General features: G+C 35.6%; 1 protein-coding gene across 2 annotated transcripts; it reads left to right on the top strand.

The window, feature by feature from the left end:
• Positions 1-461: 461 nt before the first annotated feature.
• On the top strand, positions 462-24178 carry LOC136819538 (nucleolar RNA helicase 2-like). Of its 2 annotated transcripts, none has more exons than XM_067075774.1 (19): positions 462-731; positions 5349-5424; positions 6235-6318; positions 6632-6651; positions 7428-7508; positions 7862-7900; positions 8190-8368; positions 8834-8922; positions 9242-9381; positions 9702-9761; positions 10330-10419; positions 10758-10814; positions 11064-11168; positions 11714-11833; positions 13035-13108; positions 17447-17612; positions 18511-18645; positions 19021-19065; positions 23486-24178. In XM_067075774.1, the coding sequence occupies exons 1-19, from the start codon at positions 621-623 to the stop codon at positions 23807-23809; spliced, it is 1995 nt and encodes a 664-aa protein (XP_066931875.1). In that variant the 5' UTR covers positions 462-620; the 3' UTR covers positions 23810-24178. The 2 variants fall into 2 exon arrangements, with proteins under 2 accessions (XP_066931875.1, XP_066931874.1); XM_067075773.1 differs by lacking the exon at positions 462-731 and adding an exon at positions 4514-4857.
• Positions 24179-24992: the final 814 nt, after the last annotated feature.

The following is a 24992-nucleotide window of genomic DNA, read 5'->3' as shown; positions in this document are numbered from 1 at the left end:
CTTTTACATGAGATTCAAAGTCGGAAAATTCAAAAATGACTGAAAGTAGACGAAAAATTGAAAAACTTTCTCATTTTCACCCTGAAATTCGTCTAAAATAAGCAGAAGTCGACCCTGTCCGATTCACATTTTGAAAGTTAGTAAATCTGGGACCCTGTCAGGCATCTTTAGAGCCTTAAAAAAAGTGACCCTGACCAGCGGCTCGTCCCCGTACCCAATTTTGCCTAGGTACCCCCCCCCCACCGGGATTCAAAGGTGGAAATTCGACCTGTATTGACAGAATTCAGCGAGAATAAAAATGACCAATAATGATCCATGATCTTGGATGAAAAACGAACCAATGAAATTACTGATTGATGGGATCGTTTCCTATTTTACTGGATTGCGGAAGGCGAGTGATGCCCCCGAGGGGCCATGTTTACGGGATAGATGTATAGACCGTGTGACGACGAATCCAGGCTAGAGAATAGAACGCGATGATGTAAACAAAAGGAATGTGAACCGCATGGTAGATTTTTCGTTCACAAAATTTTTACAACTCGCTCGTTGGCTTGGTCGCATTGAGCCAAAAACTTCTGTATTTCTTCTAATTATTCGTTGTAGCTCCATTCCAAGTGAGAATGAAAATGGTTGCAGATTCTGAGCCAACAAAGAAAGCTCCAAAACCTAATCTTGTTAGGAGGAGGCCAAGAACGCGATCACAATCTGAAGCTGAAGCCAAAGAGGAAGAGGTATGGTTTTGGAAACTAAGTTTTTAAGAGGTTGAAGGTCAGAAAGTCCAGTCAGTTTTGAATTTGGATAGCTACAATGCAGTTTAATGATCAATAAATTTTCAGATTGTGTTTGTTTGTGTTCGATTCCCATCTAAAAATATTTGTTTTTCACACATAAGGCAGCCATCGAAAAATTGTTCTATTCATGTCACCCGCCCGCATCATATTTTCCCCTGATTTTCTATTGTGGAGATGATGCAGGAAAACATCCAGAAAAAGCAAATTGTTCTTTTGACATATAGCATTTTGCTTGATCGCTCTGGGGGCCATCACCAGACGATCTCAATCGAACGGAATCGACAATCATCGAACCAGTCGAAGGCAATCGACCGATTGAAATTCGATTGTCGAACGCAATCGAACGTCAAAATTTTGGGTAATATTCGACTGGTTCAGAGTCGATTCCGTTCGATTGAGATCATCTGGCTTTATTCTTGCAGCTTTCCAACATCCAAGCTCTCAAACATCACAAGCCGAATGAAATTACTTTCGATTTCCCGTAGAAATTATGCGATGAACAATCCGGGGGTCAATGTATCGACGACCGAACGCAATCGAACATCAATCAAACGCAATCGAATATCAATCGAATCTGAAAATTGCAGTAATATTCGATTGAAATTCGATTGCGTTCGACAATCGAATTTAAATTTGATTGCGTTCGACAATCATCAATTTTCAATCGGTCGATTGCGTTCGGTTTGGTTCGACTAGTTAGATCATTGATTCCGTTCGATTGAGATTGTCTGGCCATCAGAAAATTGTTCTTCTGTTTGAGTCACCATGTCTGGGCCTGCCCCCGACTTTACAGAAGCGATTTTAAAAAACCGGGTATTTTTCCGACCGCCTGTCCGCCTGCATGCATTTTTAACACCTGTTGCAACGGGAACAGAACAATTTTTCGATGGCCGCCTAATTAAATGACTTTGGATTGGAGGTTCCGTGAAGTGGTGGCTGATTCGCGTCCTATGTTTTGTCAGATAGTCCCAAGTTAGAGCAGTTGACAGTATGGCTCAAAATGTGGTGGGTAATGTCTCATAGTTCATGTATATGTTAATTTCATTTAAAAATGCCGGTTTATTTTTCATGAATCCCTTTGGAACTTTTGCAGTTTTGCGGCGCATTTTTCTGCTTGCAAGTCAAGTAAACGATATAGCGCTTTTGCAGCATTATTCTTTTATACACATTTCGGCAGGACTAGTGTGACTAACTGCTATCGTAAAGCTAGACAGCTTGGTAAAATCCGGTTGTTTCCATTTCAAAAATTTTGTGCAAGTCATCAATGACGCAAGAAATCAGCAAAAGAAACCAATAAAATATCAAAGAGAAAAGCTGTAAGGGGTCACTCACCAATCGATTGTAGGTTAGAAAAACGTCAATTGGCGATTTAAAAGCTGACCCACCCACACCTTAAAACTTGAAATCCCTGAAAATGATGAAAACTGCATCCATCACTGTTTGGTCAGCCATCTTTATTTTCACTACGGCTCGCATAGTTTATATTTGAAAAAATGAAACTGAGATGATTTCTAAACTTGTTCACAAAATTCCCATAATTAATTATCTCCGTAGTATATACAACAAAAAGAATGTCCATCTGCCAAAATTCAGTGATGCTGGAACTTCGATTTTTGAGGATTATGATTTAACCAGTTTTTTAGCGATTTTTGCCTTGCTAACCCAAACCCCGCAACCTCTTTACCTTCTAAAGGAAGATCGAAATTAGAGTTTTTCAGCGTTCTGAAAAAAACGCATAGCAGAAATTTTTTCATCTTCACAGGACTGATTGTCAACGACAAAATACTTCTTTTGGTCTTTGGGTTTGTTTCTGACGTTTTTCCTTCAAAGAATATTGATCACTTTCCTTTTCCCCTTGAGAGCGTGAGAAAAAAATGATTAGCTCGTGTTTTCGCGCGGGCAAATAAAGATGAGGCGGCAATCTTGCACTGAGGGTGCTACTTAAATATATGGTTAAATAAAAAACAAATGATAACAGTTCTGTTTATTCCTCAAACCCCCGGGAAAATTTTTTTTCCAACTTAGCTACTTCTCAGAAATGGCCCGGGAAAATGTGTGCTCCACCATTGTGTATAAAATTGTTTGGGAGGTAAAAACGCGTTTTTGCCTGCGAGGGGTTAGGGAAAATGGGATTTGAGCCTCTAACTTTTGACAGCGACCTTCTTTTGGCAAAATATTTTGAGGGTGGTATAATATCATGAATAGATTGAACATACTAAAATTTGAGGGGATTTTGTTTGACAGAACTTCTGAAAAGCTCAAAAAACCAACTTTCCCTAAGGGAACGCAGGCAAAAATGGGTTTGTTTACCTCCAGAGACCAAACAGTTGAGAGCATCAAAATAATGGGCGCACATTAGTTTTACGAATTACGGGAAAGGTGTATTTTAAAAATTTCTGAGGAAATGTGTGTAATTTATTGATGTTGATGGCTTGTTGATTCTTTAAAGAAAAAAGATAACAGGTATAGCTTTTTCTAATCCTAGAATATCGAGGTTCCAGCTACACTGAAATTCAAGGGCGATTCGGGCCGTCAAAAATCGATGTTTCCGGATTTAAAAAAAACAATCTTTAATCAAAAAATTGCCGTACGATTGTTTAAAAATAAGTATCCAATCAAATGAAGGTATTCTTTGGAAAAATAACGCTTGCATCAAATTCCCGCTTTCGTTTGAGAACGAAAGATCTGGAAAGATAAGAAAAATTTCATCCCTTAGAAGCAACGATAGAAACAAATAAAGTTAAATGACTATTTGTTATCCAAGGCGTCGAAAAGCCATTTTTGTCGAAAAGTAGGGCTAGTCGCTAGCCTTCATCATACACAGCAATCTCATTGGTTGAGATTTAAAAAATACTTTCTGATGGAGCGAATTACGGAAGCAATGAGAAGAAGAGACCACTTTCGTTTTTATTGCAGATTTTAATATAAAGATTGCATGGGGAATACTTCTGTCAATGTGTAAGCATTTAATTATTGGAATAGAAAAGAGTACTAGGTACATCTAGCCTAGCCAAATTGTCAGGGGGCGTAAAAAGAATACGAGAGCTTATTTGTATCAAAAGCAAAACACACAGCTGCTAGAATCGCGAAGCTGCAAAAATCTGCAAAAACTGATGATGACGTCATAAAAAAACTAAAAATTGAATTTCTCAAGAATGGTTTATCTAATTGTCTTCAAACTTTCACCAAAGATGTATCTTACTAAAGTCAATTATTTGAAAAAATAACTTTTTCCAAATTTTGATGACGTCAGCAGAAATTAGTTAAAAACCAAAAATCCTATTTTTTGCTGGCGTAATCAAAATTTCAAAACAATACTTTTGCAAACTATCGACTTTAGTGAGATACATCTTAGGTGGAAGTTTGAAGATAATTGGATAAATGATCCTTGAGAAATTCAATTTTTTTAGTTTTTATGACATCATCGATTATGACTTCATAATCAGCATTTTGTGGATTTTTGCGAAAATCAGCGAAAAAACAATTAGGTTAAACATCAGGTTAGAAACTTCATCATAGTACCCTTCATGTTCAGTGATTTGTTTGGTCGTTTTCTGTCGGCTAATGCGATCTAAAAATTATGGTAATTTTAGGACATACCATAACTTACCTGAGTATATATTTCTGATGTAATACGGTAAGTGTACTTTGTCAGAGCCCTGCCCTCTCATAACACTTTTATTGTTATATTCCTTGTTAATATTTTTGTTTATATTTTTTAGACCAGACAAAAAAGTATAAAGATTCAATGATATTCTCTCTCTATGGAAGGTCACTTACTGCCTTCAGAATTGTGAGATCCTCTTGTTATCAGCTGTCAAGGAATTTCTCAAAAACTTTTCACCAAAATATCAGCTGTTCTTCAAAAAAGCAGATTAGTTTCCAACCAGATCAATGGAATCCTTGTATTATAAATACATCGAGGCTATATAGTACTAACTTTGAAAATAATGATATACACAAAGATAAAGAATCGCTGGAAACTTTGAAGCTGAAGTTGAGGGAGCTTGCTACCTCCCAAGTATTGAAGCACAGAGCACGGAAGGATACAGTTTCTTCTGAAAAGGTAGCACAGCTGGACTTGCATTTTTTGTTTATGTTTCAGATTTCAGAATTTAAGCTAGAGAGAAAATTTATTCATAGAAATAAATACTATTAAAGATTAGTTAAGTTAAGTTCTTTATAGCTGTTGAAAGTATTGCTTTACCAGTTTGTGGCTTGAAACAAGTTTTGATAGTGCTCACATGATCTAATTAAATTTAGATTTAAAAAATGGTTAGCCTTAGAGTTTGCAAATATTTTCTGATCTCAAATTAAATGCGCACATGCCCTACCTATGGAAAAATCTCAATCTCAATTTATGCAGAGGAGCCCTAGGTCCAAACCCACCAGTACAAGACCAAGTTGAGTGATCTAATCGGAAGTCAATGGCACTTGATGGATAAAAGCATAACACCTGTATGCCAGTTCTTAAAAAGGCTGCACCATAATAATTTTCAAACGTAATAATTTCTATATAAATCAAGAATTTTAATAACATTGTTTTTTTATGTGTAGATCCGAAACCAACAAAAGGAGGATGGAGACTTCAGCAACTTTGAAATTTCGAAGAAAACAACCAAAAAACTCAAAGGTCTGTATTCAAAGAATCTTTCAATTACTGATCAGCATTTTTTTTTGACCATCTCATTTTTCTAAGCCCAATTCAAATTTGAATAGCTCCCAATACAGTGTCCATGGCATGAACCCCCCCCCCCAGCCCGCAGGGGGGGGGCTACACCCAAAATCTTCCTGAAAAAGGCTGGGGGCTGGATCTGGGGGTATCTAACTTTTATGCAGTAAGGTCTGGGGGCTTGGGAACTATATTTTATCTTGCTTTTATCTAACTATCATTATTCTTTTTAATTTTAAAAATATACAATTTTTTCATTTCTTGACTCAAGTCACAGGGGGTACCAATCACAGGGGGTACCAATCACAGGGGGTACCTATTAACGTCTGTTGTTTGGGGGTACCTAAAATTCAGGGGGTACCTATTTTCTTAGGGGGTACCTAAACCCCTGGTCCATGCCATGAGTGTTTCCCAAGAAAAGGAAAACTAATTTTCTAAACTGGGCTCAGAATGATTGAAATAAGATTTAGATTATCAGTTCAATCAATAGATATTTAATTCTCAAGATGATTGAATAGGTTTCAAAGTTTGAAATATTAAGTATACAAGCCATAGAATTTTCGCATAAATCATAGGGATTTTACTTTATATAAAAATTTGTCCTCTTTTTTGGGACACACTGTAGATAACAAAATGCTAGGATCTGAGAGGATTAGAATTCTTCAATTAAAAGCAATATTCAATTACTAAAATAAATTTACAGACCTCTTTATTAAGCAAGAGACAAATTACTTTGTTGTGTTACCGATTTTTCTTTTGATTCTATTACAGCAAATGGTGTAGAATATTTATTTCCTGTGCAAGCTGAGACTTTTGCTGCATGTCACAAAGGAAACGATGTCATAGTACAAGCTAGTAAGTTATTCCTTAGATTGGACGTGAGGTTTTTAAGTGTAAATCTATGTTGTGAATCTAAATTGCAAGGGGTTAAAAGTGAAAAATTATTGAATCTTTTGCAAAATTGAATAGGCTGTGAAGATTGTCTTAAAAATCACACATTATAGAGCTTTTTAAATATCAGCTTTTTTAATCCTAATAGTAAAGAGTACCAAAAAGCTTGCCTTACAAGAATATACCAAGGTTGGTTGGTTGGTGGGCTAATGGGTTTTTAAGTATAAACAAAAAAATTTATTTTTTTTTTATCAATAATACTTTTTTTTGTTTCTAGGAACTGGGACTGGGAAAACTGTAAGTCATTTTTATCTGTATTTAATGTTTCTTTTTTTTCGATGGGTGAGAATGATTAATCACATGTTGTATACTCTCTTTTTGGTGTTTTCTGAACCTACCTGTAGTGTAAATGTTGGCTACCTCTTTCATACCAACCACACCACTATTTAAATCCAATTTGCTTTAAAGAATCACTTAAAAAAAATTGGTCTAATTTCTGGCCCACTTTTCAAAAGATTAAAAACCAGGTGAAATTTTCCATTTCAAAAGATCTGCAAAATTTACAAAACGCTCCAAAGCTTTCTTAGTTATTTACATAAATTAATTCGACTTGTATCAAATCCGTTTGGAACCCAACCTATCCATTCAAGTAACTAGAATCCATCCTTTTTTTAATTTTGTTTAAAAAAATCAAACAATTTAATTTGTCTAATTTCTGGCCCACTTCTCAAATCTCAGTAGCATGTGACTTTCTTTATGTCTCTTGAGATTTAATTTGTGATTTCTCTTGTCACAACTAGTGCTTCATGGCTCTCTGTGTAACGAGCTTGTTTATAATACGATATAGCTAAATATTGGTCATATTCTCTGATCCTCAAAAAAGGAAATTCACTTTTAAGCAGTAATAGAAGGGTGCTTCCAAGAATCCAGATGCTTCAGCATTTAGTCATGTAAAGATTATCAGTATTCCAGTATTTTGCACCCTCAGATGCCCCCAACTCCCCCTCTCCCACTAATTGTGGAAAATTAACAACTCTGTTCTGTAACCAATATAATGTTTTTTCTCCTTTCAGCTAGCGTTTACGTTACCCATTTTGGAAATCCTGCGAGATTATGAAGATGAAGTTTTTGAGAAGAAAAGACGGATGCCTATGGTATGATATTTTCTCCTCATGCTTATTCGAAGAATTTTTTCAACTCCTTGATCAATAAGTTCCAGTCAGAATATCAAACCTTCAGCCGTCCGTGGGTATCATACCTGAATTATTGTAATGTTTCAAATTTTTGAAATGCAAAATTTGAAAATCAGTGAGGTCTGTTAGCACATCAGATTCTGAATATTTTCAGAAAATCAATTTTTTGCCCAGCCACCTGATGACAGTGCCAAATATCATGCTTTTATCACCATCTAAAGTATTTTTGTGCTAACAGACCTCACTTAATTTTTTAATTGAATTAGTAAATAACATAATAAATCATATTATTTTCCTATGTTTTTCATTGTTAGGCACTTGTGCTTGCTCCCACAAGAGAATTGGCTATGCAGGTAAGAATACCTTATTATTTCTATTATTACAAAAAAGGCTAAATAGGAAATTTTAAAAGATTTAAAAACTGATATTTTTAAGCATATCTTCCCAGATCTGTGGCGTTTTTAAGCATTACTTACCAAACACTAAAAATCAGATATGTTAAGCCATTTTGGGTCACTTAATTTTTAAACATTTTGATTGCCACTATGCAGTTAATGTTGACATAATCTTTACTTTAACGTACAGCATTCTTAGCTCATTTGCAAAATCAATAAATCAGTAAATTTCATTCTTCTTTTCAAGATATACAAAGAGTTCGAGAAATACAAAGCGAAGAAGATCAGCGTGTCATGTTTCTACGGGGGAGCGCCGTACGAACAACAAGAACACGAGATGAGAGAAGGGATTGATGTTTTGGTTGGTACCCCTGGTCGAATCATGGACTATCTACACAAGGGAAAACTGAACTTCTCAAATTTGAAGTAAGACTTTTAATTCATGGAATCAACATACCTTTCTCTTTTCTTCTCTTTTCCCCCATTTTCATTGTCAAGAAAAAGGGTATCATTGGAACAGGAGAATTTAAGGGATAATCTTTGTTTGTTTTTTTGCTCCATCTTGAGTACTGGAAATTGATCTAATATTGACATAACCCATCTAATTGGGTCACCCTTCTTTAAGGACAGGAATAAGAGTATGAAGGTCAGAATCGCTTATTGAAACTATATTTCTTTTCTTATCGGTCAGAGAGAAAAATATGTTTTATCAATAAGCGATTCTGACCTTCCTTATTATATTCCACCTATAAAGAAAGGTGACAGTATTAGACGAGGGATGTCGACATAAGACTAACTTAAGGTAAATATCAAATCTTGAGCCTTCTCAAGTTGAAGATTATGGAGAATTTTGATGGTTTTTTTCTTTAAAACTTTCCAAAACTTTTTCAGACATGCTTGTTTGGACGAAGCGGATAGAATGATGGACATGGGTTTCCAAGAGTCACTTGATGAAATTCTTTCGTCTGCTTACACAAATGGTATTTACATCTTACCACTTTCTTCTCTAAATTCTTTATTTACAAATCTTGTGGTTTTATTAACAATGGGTTTCGGAAATAAATGAGTAATTACTCCTGGCATTTGGTCTTTGCAAATTATTGATTTACAGCTTTCACAACACTTTAATCAATGCAAGAAATATTCCATAAAAAATTGATGATTAGGGACCAACCCAAAACTGTGGACCATACTGCATTGACAAACTTATAACTATATTCACATTCAACACCCAACACAAAATTTATTATTATGATTTACGCCAACTTTACATTATTTTTATTATCATTTAAACCTTAGACAACAAGCCGCAGACGTTGTTATTTTCGGCCACAGTACCGCCATGGGTGAAAGACACAGCTAAGAAATATATGGACAAGAATTACAAAACCTTCGACTTGATTGGCAAGGATATCAACAAAAGCTCCACAAGTGTAGAGGTATACTCAAACACTTCATTGACATTCCCCTTTTTATTCGCCAATCCATTGCATTTCAGACTTTCTCTATTCTATCGTGTTGTCTGTCTTTAGATTTCTCTGTCATGTTAATGTTTTCAAATGAAAATAGCATATCTGTAAGAGAACCATAGTGAAAATTGAGAGAATTTCACAGATTTGATAAAAATAACATTTTGTACACTTTCTTCTTTCTGCATTGTAGTTTTTATGCACATGCGCGGCTTAAAGTAAGCGTGCAACGAAGTTCTATCTAAATGCTGAAAATCCATTCAAATTTTTATCTCTTCTTTTTTCTGCAGCACAAAGCAATTAAATGTTCATACTACGAACGAGCAGCAACAATAAAAGACATTTTACAGGTAAATATTTTAGTTAAAGCATTCATCTTTCTTCCTTCAAGTTCTTTTAGGCGTTGGTAAAATTAGACTGCAATGGTAGCATCGTACAACAGATTCTGTTATATATATAGGATCGTCAGGAAAGAGCTTGCAAGGTTTTTTGGTTCTTAGTGTTGAACTTCTTTTGTTTAAAAAATGCAGCTCAAGGGAACTAATATTTCACATCAAATTTTCACAGTTTTTGGTGTCTACCGCGAAAATTATTTCCACTGAATATAACTTCCATTATAATTCCGTAAAAAAAAAATTCAAAAAAAAAAGAATGAACAAAAAGACGGGTGTCAACTGTTAACGTTCGTTCCTCAACATTTTGCCCCCTCTTAAGTAAAAAGTATCTATCGATCAATGCTCGCTGGAATCTATTTTTCAACCACCTCAAAAATGAATTTTTAAAAAATGGGTCAAAAATGCAAAAATGCCAAAAGTAGATCCCTCAAAAATTTGCCCCTTTTAGGTAAATTATACTGTCAACAAAGCAGTGACTATCGATTAATTTTATATTTCAACTCTCTTCATTCGCTACTTACAGGTTTACAGTGGCAAACATGGCAAGTCCATCATTTTCACATCAACCAAACAAGAAGCCAATGAACTTGCTCTAAGCTCTGTTATCAAAATGGTAAGATCTTCTCCTTCATTTTTGCTGCCACCACTGAACCTGCTTTTTCCTTGCACTAGGTTAGATTTGCCATCGTTTCTCGTTACCGCTCGCCCTCGCATACGCATCAGGTCTTTACGTTTTGATTGATCCCGGAATTGTTCTTCGCTCCTTTCCAAATAAATTGCTTACTAAAGAGTTTCAACCAAAGAGTGATAAATTAAGAACACGAAAACGCGTGAAGGTTTGCCCTGTGATCTAAGTTATGTTTGATTTGATTTTCGCCATTTTGTCCAGTTGTTATTACTGTAGTTGAAAAGATTAAATTTTATGTCGTTTTATTTTGAACAATTCTTCAGGATTCTCAAGTCTTGCACGGTGATATTCAGCAAAAGCAAAGAGAAATTACTTTACAGGTATTTTACATTTCAGTCTGTACATGTTGAATGTTTACCTAAATTCTGATGTGAAGCATTTTTGAACCGCGGATATCTGTTGCTCAGAAAGTTCGGATTTATATACTCGCTATCACATCGCAATCTAGAACCTCCAATACACATTCAGATACTTTCCGTTGTACATCGATTTGATTTTTAGTCAATACCTAACAATGTAACATCCCTTCAAAGATACATTCCTACTGTAGTTACGTTTTATCTTTGCAGAGTTTTCGAGATGGCAAATTCAACTGCCTAATTGCAACAGATGTTGCTGCAAGAGGTCTCGATATCCCAGAAATTGACTTGGTCATCCAAACAGAACCACCAAAGGTATATATTGTCATTCATTCATTCATTCATTCGTTCATTCAATAGGTTTTTTCATATTAATTAGAAACTTACCTTGTCCTATAATGGTTCACTTGGTCGAAAACTGCGACCCAGTATCGCAAGATGGCAAGCAGTATAAACCATAGCGAAGACGGTGCTAACGACGTAACTCCTATACCGTCCAATACAGAAAAAAAACATTAAACCAGATAGGAATTTATGTTCGACCGAGCCGTCTATTAATGAGTACTACTATCAGATTGGCGAGGTCTTTCGTCTGGACGCTCTTTAATTTAACGGTCTTCTATTCGATATGTTCCCCTAATTCGATGAAAATCAAATTTCCCTTCAAAATCGAATAATAAGAAAGCGTCAACTGTACTATCAATTTATTTCACCATCCGTGGTGTAACGTACCCTTCTTCTGGGATTACCGCAAACGGGGAAATTAAATACTGAAGAGAATCAGAAAACAGTTGTAAGTCATTCTAATAATTATTGAAGTCCCTAATCAGTCAACTTATCCACTTTTTTTACACACTTAGGATGTCGATTCATATATTCATCGAGCCGGACGTACTGGGCGTGCAGGGCGTAATGGCGCTTGCATCATTTTCTTCAAACCCGGCCAAGAATGGGGCGTACAAGCTGTTGAACGAAAAGCCGTAAGAACAATTCGCTTCTTCATTTATTATTGATTATCTTTTGTTTATCATGATGACTATTGGCCTGTGATTTGTTTAGGAATTGACCTTTTTTAAACACTTTTTTAAGTTTTGTTAAAAGTTTTTTGAAAGAGTTGTTCATAAGCCTCCCTATTCCTATACCGGTTGCGCCACAAAAAAGTTTCTCTCTTTGAAACTGATTTTCTCGAAATCTAAAAATTTTAAAAGAACCATTCCTATTTCACTGGAAAGAAGAAAGATAAACTTAAATTTTGATCGGTCGTTTATTAAATTTGATTCTTTAGATCAAAAGTTATGCTTAATTAAATAAAAAAGTTACTTTCAGAAAGAGGCCGAAAACGTTAAAAATCGACCTATCAAAGTTTATTTTAAATTTGGCAATTGCAATAGCCTTTACATCATTAAGAGCATTTTTCAGTAATTAAACACATTAACTTTGAAACTGATGGGTTTTAACGGGTTTAAAATCTTCGTCAAAATCATTTTAATTTACTTTCACTGAAATTTTCATCAGATTTTTGGTTCTCGACTGAACAAAGTCTATGTAAGGCTGGATGTACCTCGAAACCCATATTTGATGTATTTTTATGAATTTTACCAGATTTTTTGTCTTTTTTCGACGAATTTTCTTCCTTTTAATTGAAATTCAACAATAGACAGCTAATTATCATTTTTAATGACTGAAACGAAAATGCTGATGCATCATGTAATCATACTTCTGTTTTATTTGATAGGTCGATTTTTAATGTGTTTGTGCACTTTCAGAAAGTAACTTTTTTATTCAATTGAGCATAACTTTCGATCTCATTAACCGAATTTAATAAATGACCCATCAAAATTTAAGTTTATCTTTCTTCTTTCCAATGGAAAAGAAATGGGTTTTTTTTCAAATTTTTAGATTTCTCGAAAATCAGTTTTAAAGAGAGAAACTTTTTTATGGCGCACCCGGTATTTTCCTACTCAAACGGCCCACTATGAAACAGTATACATCCAACTCTCTCTCTAATTCAAATCTATTGGTAGTTCGAATTAAGTCAATGATTCCCTCGGCCGGAAATTAAAGTGAATTATAATTCGAATCTTTCTCTAATTCGAAGAAAAGTTTTAGTTCCTTGAAGACCGAATTAAAAAGACAAATGTCATTTTTCACTGATTTACTGATTTTTTGTAATGTATACAGGGCATTCAATTTACGAGGATTGGCCCACCCCAACAAGAAGACATCATCAGAGCAAGTGCACATGACGCCGTAAGGTTAGTTAATAATCACCGCCTTCGCCAACACTATTTACTTTGTGCAACATAGACTGTAATAATCGCCTCTATACTCAAAATTAGGTCTGTAGAATCTACTCGAACAAATTTTTGTTGGCTCAAAAGATTATCCGTAAACATTAATTCGGTAATTCGTTTATCAACACATTTCATTGTTTTAAGAGCCAGTTTTTTTAAGAATGGGGCAGTTTGGGGCAGTTCCAATAGTTTGAAACTTAGATTTTTTTCATTTTTGGATATGTTGTTACGTACAATGAACTGAGTAAAATCCCAAAATATTTTGGTCTGAAAATCCATAATGGCAGATTTATGCCAATTTGAAGTTTTTGACATTTTTGGGCATTGCACTTAAAAAGTTTTTTGATATAGAACCATGCTTTCTCAAATCAAAATGAGGAATTGATTTTGGGTGATTCTGAAACTATGGCCAGTAAACTATACAATTTTCCAAAAAAATCAAAATTTTCAAAATGGTAGCTGGAGTTATGACGTCACAAAAACACTACAAATTTGATTTTAGGGGTATTTTAGAGCCATCTGACCTGTCCCAGGGGAGTTTCTTACTGCTCAAAATAATATTTTCTGGTAGTTTAGTCCCTGGTCTATCCATTTGAAGTGATTGCAATAAAAAATTCCGGCCCTACTGGTCCCTTAGAGGCCCGAAAAGCCAATAAGGTCTCAAAAAAGTACCAACTTTAGCCCAATTTTCCTAGAAATCCCAACATTGTCTGACCTCCAACTCTTCTGTTCCTGAAAGACAACCGCCTGGTCTCTTAGGATCAAAAGAGAAACCTATGTGACCTCCTACCATTAAATTTTTATCTTGGTTTAAAATTTTTCTTAACATCGCTCGAAAAATGACTAAAATTTGGGATATTTTGGCCCATTGGCAAACTTCAAAGGGGTCTAGGTCACTGAATTTGTTATAATATAAGGGCTATGATGAATCTTTTATATAAAAACAATGAAACTAGGTGAAAAAAAGTTGTCAAATGTGCTTTTTTGGGCCAAAAAGGCTTTTTTTTCAATTTTTTGACTAGAGCTGAGGTCATTCTATTGCAGCCAGTAATTGGCAGCTAGAAAGTAAATTTTATCTGAAAATCATGATTCCTCATCACATTCCAGAAAGGTTTCTAGGAAAATCAAATATGGTACTCTTCGAAAGCTTATAGAGGCTGAATTTTCACTCAAAGGCGGCTTCTAACTCCCCTGACCCCCTTAATTTTGTAAAATTGACTTAAAAGTACATTTTTGGCTGAAATGTTTGCCCAAAATGAGTACCCATTGCTACTCGATTCTTGATTTTGTGAAAGCATCCTATAGATAGTTCAAGAATTTATCAGAAGTTGGAACCTTTTCCTTTCTTTTAAAGATTAGGGCTAGCTTAAAGTCAGTTTTAACTCTAAAATCATAAAAATCTTGACAATATTGCTCAAAACAACAATTTTTGCTCAAGATTGAACAGAAAATGAGCCCACTCAGATAATTAAATCATGGTTTTTGGAAAGTTTCATGGGGATAGTACAAACATTCATCAAGATCTTTACCTCCTGATCTACCATTTAAGGATCAAGTCTGTCAAAATGTGCTTCTAAACTCTCAAATCTTTAAAGGTGGACTTTACCAACCCCATAACACAATTTTGCTATCAGCCTGTTTGCTCTTAAATGCACTTAATGAGCCCAAAGTTCAAATTATCCAAAGGGAAGGAAAGGTTTAGGAATATTTTGTACTTTTGGACTTATCTCTAAGTATTTAAGGGCAGAAAGGTTGATGGCAAAATTGTTTTATGGGGTTGGTAAAGTTCACCTTTGAAGATTTGAGAGTTTAGAAGCACATTTTGACAGACTTGATCCTTAAATGGTAGATCAGGAGGTAAAGATCTTGATGAATGTTTGTACTATCCCCATGAAACTTTCCAAAAACCATGATTTAATTATCTGAGTGGGCTCATTTTCTGTTCAATCTTGAGCAAAAATTGTTGTTTTGAGCAATATTGTCAAGATTTTTATGATTTTAGAGTTAAAACTGACTTTAAGCTAGCCCTAATCTTTAAAAGAAAGGAAAAGGTTCCAACTTCTGATAAATTCTTGAACTATCTATAGGATGCTTTCACAAAATCAAGAATCGAGTAGCAATGGGTACTCATTTTGGGCAAACATTTCAGCCAAAAATGTACTTTCAAGTCAATTTTACAAAATTAAGGGGGTCAGGGGAGTTAGAAGCCGCCTTTGAGTGAAAATTCAGCCTCTATAAGCTTTCGAAGAGTACCATATTTGATTTTCCTAGAAACCTTTCTGGAATGTGATGAGGAATCATGATTTTCAGATAAAATTTACTTTCTAGCTGCCAATTACTGGCTGCAATAGAATGACCTCAGCCTTAGTCAAAAAATTGAAAAAAAAGCCTTTTTGGCCCAAAAAAGCACATTTGACAACTTTTTTCACCTAGTTTCATTGTTTTTATATAAAAGATTCATCATAGCCCTTATATTATAACAAATTCAGTGACCTAGACCCCTTTGAAGTTTGCCAATGGGCCAAAATATCCCAAATTTTAGTCATTTTTCGAGCGATGTTAAGAAAATTTTTAAATCAAGATAAAAATTTAATGGTAGGAGGTCACATAGGTTTCTCTTTTGATCCTAAGAGACCAGGCGGTTGTCTTTCAGGAACAGAAGAGTTGGAGGTCAGACAATGTTGGGATTTCTAGGAAAATTGGGCTAAAGTTGGTACTTTTTTGAGACCTTATTGGCTTTTCGGGCCTCTAGGGGCCAGTAGGGCCGGAATTTTTTATTGCAATCACTTCAAATGGATAGACCAGGGGATAAACTACCAGAAAATATTATTTTGAGCAGTAAGAAACTCCCCTGGGACAGGTCAGATGGCTCTAAAATACCCCTAAAATCAAATTTGTAGTGTTTTTGTGACGTCATAACTCCAGCTACCATTTTGAAAATTTTGATTTTTTTGGAAAATTGTATAGTTTACTGGCCATAGTTTCAGAATGACCCAAAATCAATTCCTCATTTTGATTTGAGAAAGCATGGTTCTATATCAAAAAACTTTTTAAGTGCAATGCCCAAAAATGTCAAAAACTTCAAATTGGCATAAATCCGCCATTATGGATTTTCAGACCAAAATATTTTGGGATTTTAGTCAGTTCATTGTACTTAACAACATATCCAAAAATGAAAAAAATCTAAGTTTCAAACTATTGGACCTGCCCCGCTCTTAAAAAAACTGGCTCTTAATAGAGGTTTCTCGTGTTTTAATTCGTAAGGGATGACCTCTACAGATTCGAACGTTTACTTCCATAATGTCGGAAGTTTCGTAACTTAACTAATACGATGAAAAAGCCTCTATAATTATGTCCCAAAAGGCAATTAATACGTAAACGTCAACCAGAATTTGAGTTATTTCTGTTGTTTGGTATATCACACTCTATCTTAAGTGTCCAGCCAATAACAAATGCTAATGTTTCCTAACGAGAACTTTTAACTATCGCCAATTACAATCATGGACAAAAATTATGAGAGAAAAAGCAAATTCCCATCTATTCCACCAGCCTGCTTCCCCCCATTTACAATGTTGAATGAACGGTGGGACGGCCGTGCACACTGAACACTACGGTTGGGTGGGAGGAGGTATCTTTTTTCTAAATTTCTGAATAGTCCAGCGTTTTTCAACGTTTTTGACCCTTTGCTGCTGAGTCAGCAAAATTTCAAACTCAAATATCTCATGATCTAGCCTAGGAAACCCTATAAATGACCCCTCTAATCGATAGTACACTTTGAGACGCATCTGTTAAAAGTGGTATCTTTCGCTGAAAATTTTCTCAAAACTGCTGACGTCAGCATAAAATATTGCATTTTTGAAGACGTATCAGCCAATTCCGGGGGACTAAGTCCGCCAAATGAGACAAATGACCCCATTTTGGTGATCTACTCTTCAAGCTCTATCTGATGGTACAATCAGTTTTAGCTAAATGAGAACTTCAAAATTCGACTTTCTAAGGACCCCCAGGCTAAAATGACCCTACCCCCTTCAATCCCCCATAAAAAATTTTCCCCACCTTTGCCAGCTTGGCAAAAACCGGTTTTGGGGTCCCAAGGGACCATATAATGAGAAAATAAAATAAAAACCCATATTTACTACTTGTAAGGGTGATCCTGGATCGCCGCCGGACTAGAAGTAACTTTCTGTGTTTTTCTCAAACACTTCTGTTCATGATTGTCGCTCAAAATCAAAAAACAAAGGCCTCGAAATGTCTATTGTCTCGATCTGGTAAAATTTATTCACCATCTTTTTCTCTCAGATGTCTGGACGATATCAGTGACGAAGTTTTGAGTATTTTTGCACCGTCAGCAAAAGAATTAATCGAAAAGCGAGACGGAAATGCTGAAGAGGCGCTGGCTGCCGCCCTGGCGTATATTTCTGGTGTCACAGAAATTGTTCAGCGATCATTGCTGTCTTCGCAACCAGTAAGATCAATTTCATCATTCTTCTTTGATATCAATCATAGCTTAAAAAATACTTTACCGTTGGATTGCAGTACGCCGTTTTATACTCTCGCTTACACAAATATTAAGGAGTCTAGAATACACGGGTTGCAAAATTATACCAATGCAGTCAAAACATGTGATTACTCGAAAAAGCTCACGTGATTTTAGTCCCATGTCACTTGCCTTACAACTTACAGCTGATAACTTTATCAGTGTCAATAAATTCGAACCAATCAAAAATAAATGTCATGTAACCAGCACATAAAAAATTTCGAGTAAAAGCGTGATTTGTCTTCAGACTTTAATTTTGCAACCTTTGTATTGACTAAATAACTTTACTTGCACTTATTACTTAACAGAAAAATGAACGAAACTTGTGCTGTTTTTCTTGCCTGTCGTTCGGGGGTAAACTTTTTCTGAATGGTGCTTAGCGGCATTGGCCAGCTCCTGCTTTAACGTCATACCCAGTATCTGGCCAAAAGAAATTTCTTAAGAAGAGAAGGCTAAACCTTAAATGGATAATTCATAGTGTGGAAAGGGGTCTAATTGGCATCCCCCCAACTTTAGAAATGTCTATCCCCCAAGGATTTTGGACAAAAATTAGCTAACAAACAATGTGAAATATCTTTAGAGAGAGAAAGCGAAATAATAAACTTCTTTCTTCTTTTTGACTCAGACTACTCTAACAGAAAACTTCCTTTTATGAAGACAAGACAAAATTTTATAACAGTGCTTAAAAATAATCTACAATATATATGTAAGCCCCCCCCCCTTTTTTCATAAAATTTCTGACCCCCCCCCCCTTCTTCATTTTTTTCGGTAGGTGTCATCCCCCCGAACTAAGTAATTTGATCAAACATTCTATTTCTCCTTACAGGGCTATACAACGTATATGATGAAACAGAATTTGGAACTGCGTAGCAATAGTTTAATCTGGAGCACGCTGAGGAGATATTTCGACGAGTCGTTCCTCGGCTCTATCAAGGGAATGCGCATGTGTGCTGATAAACTGGTACCCCTTCTTAATTGTTTTGTTTTTCTCGCAGATGTTTATCTTATCTGCTAAGAAAAGGTTTTTCTTAGGTGGAAATTCCATCTTTCAATTTCAGTTTTTCAATTTCGACCTTTACTTCTTCTACATCTACTTACTCTTGAGAGTTCGATTGTCCGCTTCCCCCAGACGTCTTCTGAATCTTATAAATCAATTTCTAAACCGCCAAACTACACCCATATTTTAGTGAAAAACTGGGCATTTTTCGACAAAGGTTACTATCGAAAACAGAAAAAGGTCTGTTACCATCACACTACGATTTTTTTCGTTGAGGGTCCATCATTTTAAAGTGTTGTAGTTTTATTTAAATCGCTGCCTGTATTCTTTATTGTTTAGGGTTGTGTATTCGACGTCCCAGACTCAAGCATCAGTGTCCTGGAGGTAAGAATACTTCAAAACTAATCTGATCTCTAATTGGTCTAATGCCTTCACTCAGTAGCTTCAAATTTTGAAATATTTTGTTCTATATCAAACGCGTGCACACCCCAACCTAAAAAATATGCCAATCTCGACCGGTACAGGACCGCAGAAAATGGAGTGATCACATAGGATAACAGTGGCTTTTAAATGGGTTCATTAGTGATCGGAGAGGGTTCGAAGTTAACTCCAACTGATGTTCATGAAAAGCCTCTTTGTAGGTCTCTATAGTTTCTAGCTTGTTCAATCTCTTAAAGTCTTTCAATTTATTCACTCTTTCATATATTGAAACTTTATGTTATGAATTAACTTGAAAAGTCAGTTGTAATTCAAGCACATAAATGAACGAAAAAGCGATAAACGGTCAACTATCTCTAATTCGAACCCCTATTATTCGAACTTAAAAACATTATTTCAAACGATATTGGAATATCGTATGAAATCCTCTTTGTAATCCGAAAGCTATTTTGAAAATAATTTTTAGTAGTTTGAAAAACGAATTAGAGAAAGTAAGTATCAGTAAGTATCGCATGATAAAAACTAAACAAATGACTTTTCAATAACACAGCTCACAGCAGCTCCTTCTCGGCAAAGTTCATATCCGACTGCTCAACATCAGTCTTATAAACCACTAGCCCGTGATTTCTATTCTCTTCATCATTATCGTGCCTGCAATAAAATACGCAAGCAGTGATCAAGTTTGCTAGTATCGAAATCTCCATTATGAAGACAATCAGAATCATCGCAAAGTCTAATTTCACGGGATCGATATTATAACCTTCGGGTATATCTTCCGGCAATCTTCCTCTCACCCATCTACCGTACACCGGCAAAAGTAACCATCCAATGAAAATAATGATTGATACTCGACTGACGATTTGAAAACAATCGAACGCAAGCTTTATGGATAAATAAAGTTTCTTTTTCTTGGCAACAGCTAGATACCCAAACACAGCATTCATCAACAATGACAATGTACTCCATGCAGGGAAACCTATGAACGTCTTCAATGCTCTTATGATTTCACTTCGTGTGTATTCTCTGTTCGCCACATAAACCGACCCGGCAATCGTAGATACTAACACAAAACTCAATAAAAGATGTGACAAAATACGTTGGGCCTTCCATGTTTTGGATTCGTTTGCGTTCCAACAGATATTCATTTTCCCAATTCTAGTTCAGCCAAATCTATGATGCTAATAAATTTGTGTTAATTGTCTTTTATAATACTTTTAGAAATTTTGATTCTCAGCAAAATTTACGAAGAAAACAATAAAAAAGCTTAATTAGCATATTGAAATATTTTCCTGTTACGTTTACAATCATCGGGAAGTATAAACTCAACTATATTTGGTTTCCATGGCAATCGCATGGTAATAATTTCTTCATAACTTGCTCATTGGGAAATGATATTTTTACACACATTATGCCCTCATTTAAAATGGTAATGATGATGAACCCATTTGATGGATAGATTTCTTGAACAATTATTTAGCATATATCAAAACTTATCAGAGGGGATGTGTGCAGCCTAGCATTAATTACAAATTATATAGGCCATTTCACAGTCGCAAAGCGTAATGGGTAATCAGGACCACTGCGCGCTAATAACGACTTACTATTGGTCCAAAGTTTTGAAAAAAAATGAAGATTTTTGCGTCTAGCCAACGGGAAGCCGTAATGGAGGCGCAATCAGTCCTGATTACCCATGATCCATTTCGACCGTGAAATGGCCTATACTCAGAAGTTTGACAAGCGTTAAAAATCTGTCATAACATTCATTATCATTATATACTGATCACTCGTTCTGACGTCTCAAACGGTGTGACGTCATGAGTGATACTGATCTAGCTTTCAGATGCTTACGTTAGCATTTTTTCGTGAAAAACTGTGTTGTAAGCAACTAATCTTCGACGATAAGATAACAAGAAAGAAGCAGATGGTATCGAATCATTGATACGAACAAGAAACTTATATAAAAGAGTTTTATTAAAGATCCTTGATACGAGGGTTGAAAACTACAAATAATTGAAGAGAGAGGAAGACGATTCATTTAATAGAATCAGCCAAAAGATTCAAAACAAACAAACGGTGGAAGCTTATCAATTCTATAGATCCAGCAAATACAACAGACTACAACGATATTGGGAAAATGAGTATCTGTTGGAACGCCAATGAAACCAAAACATGGAAGGCCCAACGTATTTTGTCTCACCTTTTATTGAGTTTTGTGTTGGTATCTACTATTGCTGGATCGGTGTACATTAGTGATGCCAATAGTGGAAAAGAATATGGAATTACTTGGAAAGGTGCTAAAAAGATGGGTATTACTGCATGGACTAGTCTACCTTTGTTGGTTAATATTGTATTAGGTTATGTTGCTATCACCAAGAAAGACAGACTCTATCTTTCCATCAAATTGGGATTTGACGTGTTCCAAATCCTTGGTCAAATTGTCAAGATAGCTATTTTTGGATTGCTGTTTGTGACGGCATTAGGACATTGCGCGCGGCAGAATCCGACGAGCGACTCCCGCCATTCTCCTGCAGCTGACGATTTTGGAGATATTGTGTGTTCGACTGACACTATCGATCGCGTTCGGTTAGAATACGCAATGATTGTGATCGTCTTGATCATGGAGATCTTGATACTGTTCAACATGCTAGCAGCTTGTATTTTGTATTGTATCGAGTGTGGGAGGAATTGCAACGCAGAGTATCGGACAGAAATCCCTCAGGAACACGTCTTCGTGCAACTCGATCAAAATGTTGAAAATAAGATGGAAAGTAAAGAAAGTCCGATTTATTGATGATTGTCGATCAATTAAAAAAAACACAAACTTGTAATTTTATTTGTCACGTTTTCTTGTCTGTTGTCAGACTCAAAAATACTTGTGAGGAAGTTCTCCACAATTTCTCACTGCGACAACTTGGCTATGTTATTACAAGTATATGTAATTAAATTATACCTGCTGAAAGGTTCAGTAAAAAATATGTTAATTTTTAGCAACAAAAGATTTTTATTTATTTCCTCATCGTTGGCTTTTTGTCTTCCTTCATTATCGCTATCGTAGCCGTTTTCGAAAGTGCAAATATTATGATATATATGAGGATATTATTTTGTCTGTGATCTACCCCTGGACATTTCGGTTTTTCACCCCTGGACATCGCAGATTCACCCCATGGACATGGCAGTTTTTCGGGGTTTTGTCAATACCCCTGGACAATATATCCTCCACCCCCCCCCCCCATGAAAGGTTTTTTTCTGGAAGAGCCCATGCCTTATACTCCTAATCTCTCTTTAATTCGAACAATTCTCTTCGTTCGATTTAAAATTGGTGAGAGCCAACGGTATGTTTAACCCTATTAGCCCCAGGGGGGGGGTAGAATCTACCACGCTGGAGCTCTTTTGTTTATATCTCGGAGAAAAATTTTTCAAACGACTTGAAACTTTCTGACTTTTAATAAAATCTTATTAAGAGTACTTGTACAAAATTTTAGGGTCATAGGTTGTCCAGATCAGGTTTTATGACTTTATTGTGAAACATGACATAAAACCCAGCTAAAATCCTTAAAACTCAAAATTTTAAAGTGTTGATATTTTCTAAACTATTTATTCAATCATTTTCAAATTTTGACACGTGATAGGCATTGATAATACAAATTTAAAAAATCTAAAGAAAATTTTTGAAAATGATGACGTCATCATTTATGACGTCATCAAATTTTGTAAATTTTACTCATCTTCAGCATAGATTTTAAGAAAAAATCTTCATGGAAATTGCAAAACAGGCAATTATGTTAAAGGACAGTCTTTTACCTTTCAGAATCTTCAAACAGAATCGAAATATCTTTATTGGTTCGACTGTAATAGACATTTTTGTAAACCATATATTTGGGCTTTTTTCCGACAGGTGGAAATTTTGTGATGACGTCATCAGTTTTTGAATGACGTCATCAATTTTTTTTTTTCTTCCTGGAAAATTGTATCATGATGGAGAACATCTGTACCAAATTTCATGGCCATAGCTAGATCGAAAATAATCGAGGGTGGTAGATTCTACCCCCCCCCCTGGGGATACAAAAGTCAAAAAAGCTTGGGGCTAATAGGGTTAAGAGAAATAGAGCTGGGCAGAGATAAACTCAATACGGTTTAACAAAATATACCACCCCCTCCCCTCCGCGATGAACCATATGACTAGTACGTTTGAAGGTGTGTGGATATTATCCTCTTCATGGGTCAGCTGGATTTTGTTCTTTTTATTGCTTTCTGGTGAGGAGTTATCCTTTTTCCGATACTTGATCTCTTGCAATTTCTTCTGATTCTTCAGAGCTTGAGAGTCTACTGTGCAATGTTTTCATTTCCCTACTTTCAACTTTTGTAGGATACTTGGCAAGGAGACAAATTTGCTACCCTCGAGAAACTGACTGAACTACCAGAGTTAGTCGAAGGTGTTTCTTCACAATACGGTGGTGGCTCAGGTGGGAATTTCAGTCGTGGCGGTGGCCGAGGCGGTTATGGTGGAGGACGTGGCGGTGGAAATAATTGGAATCGCAACCAAAACGGTAACCGAAGCTTCGGTAGTAATTGGTCGAATAATAATAACAATAATAGAAACTCTCAGGGTGGTTACGGGCGTAAACGCCCTTTCGAAAATAACGGACAAAGTAATTTTGGAGGCGGATATGATAAAAGGCAAAGGAGGTGATAATTGGTGAAATTTGGTGTGTTTTCACATCAAACTATATTGGCGTCGACTCGCTTTTCAAGCGATTGTATTTACTCACATCACAGAGAACTTTGATTCGAATTCTGTGTGTTACGAACCTTGAAAAGCTTTCATTCACTGGGTCACCCCAGTGGCAGGAATGTATCTAAGCTGATCTAACACAAATCTACAATGTGACACTTGCAAAAAAAACCGATACTAATTTTTATGAATTTTACAAAATTTTATTTTCTAACGAAGTTTTATTTTGAAGAATTTATTTTTCCATATTATATTGATGATAGCATTAACCTGCTATTATCATGTTGATGGGTAACAGAAAGAAAATTAATATGTTGAAATACTTTATTGATCATCGAGTATTTCTTTTACATAATGCGTTCTAATGATTACATGAAATGACTTTCTGTCTTTCTGTCTGTCACGAATATGTTTAGGTACCCTGAAGGAATAGACCTTATCGGTGTTTTTGATTTTTCTAAAAGAATTCTATTGTAATACACTCGAAACAATCCCACAATGCATCGCTTTTTTAGAAAAATCAAAAACTCCGATAAGGTCTATTATACGATTGACTTTGGCCAGCTCCAATTAAGGGAGCGGTCATTAAGTATAGCATATACCGGGTGGAAGGGATTTTTTCGGTGACATTTTTGTTTGCGTATCAAAAATTCTCAAAAAAATTTCATATCCTATGGGATGAAATTTTCATACCCTACCAGCCGCATAGACATGAAACAACACTTTCATCTAAATGCCCTGTTTGGGCTTCAACAAAGCTAGCGTAAAAAGGCAATGTGGGGGCGATGTATATTTCACACCCCAAACTAGATGGTTTTGAAGATTCTATTTTAAAAATTGATGGTTTTAAAGATTCTTGTTGTAGAAGGGATGGTCTTGAAGATTCTTGTTGTAGAAGTGATGGTTTTGAAAATTCTTGTTGTAGAAGTGATGGTCTTGAAAATTCTTGTTGTAGAAGTCATGGTCCTGAAAAATGTTTTTGTAGAAGTCATGGTCTTGAAAAATGTTTTTGTAGAAGGGATTGTCTTGAAAATTCTTGTTGTAGAAGTCATGGTCTTGAAAATTTTTGTTGTAGAAGTCATGGTCTTGAAAATTCTTGTTGTAGAAGTCATGGTCTTGAAAAATGTTTTTGTAGAAGGGA

Source organism: Clytia hemisphaerica, unplaced genomic scaffold, assembly GCF_902728285.1.
Source record: "Clytia hemisphaerica strain Z4C2 unplaced genomic scaffold, Clytia hemisphaerica genome assembly, whole genome shotgun sequence".
NCBI lineage: Eukaryota > Metazoa > Cnidaria > Hydrozoa > Leptothecata > Clytiidae > Clytia > Clytia hemisphaerica.
The sequence above is the reverse complement of the archived record's forward strand: the minus strand, read 5'-3'. Positions and strand labels throughout refer to the sequence as shown.

Bases quoted from the DNA above. Each gene is read 5' to 3' on its own strand.
- LOC136819538 (XM_067075773.1), top strand. From the start codon at position 4,540: ATGATATTCTCTCTCTATGGAAGGTCACTTACTGCCTTCAGAATTGTG. The intron at 9,762-10,329 runs GTAAATATTTTA...CGCTACTTACAG, and splicing joins CAATAAAAGACATTTTACAG to GTTTACAGTGGCAAACATGG. The intron at 11,169-11,713 runs GTATATATTGTC...TTACACACTTAG, and splicing joins TCCAAACAGAACCACCAAAG to GATGTCGATTCATATATTCA.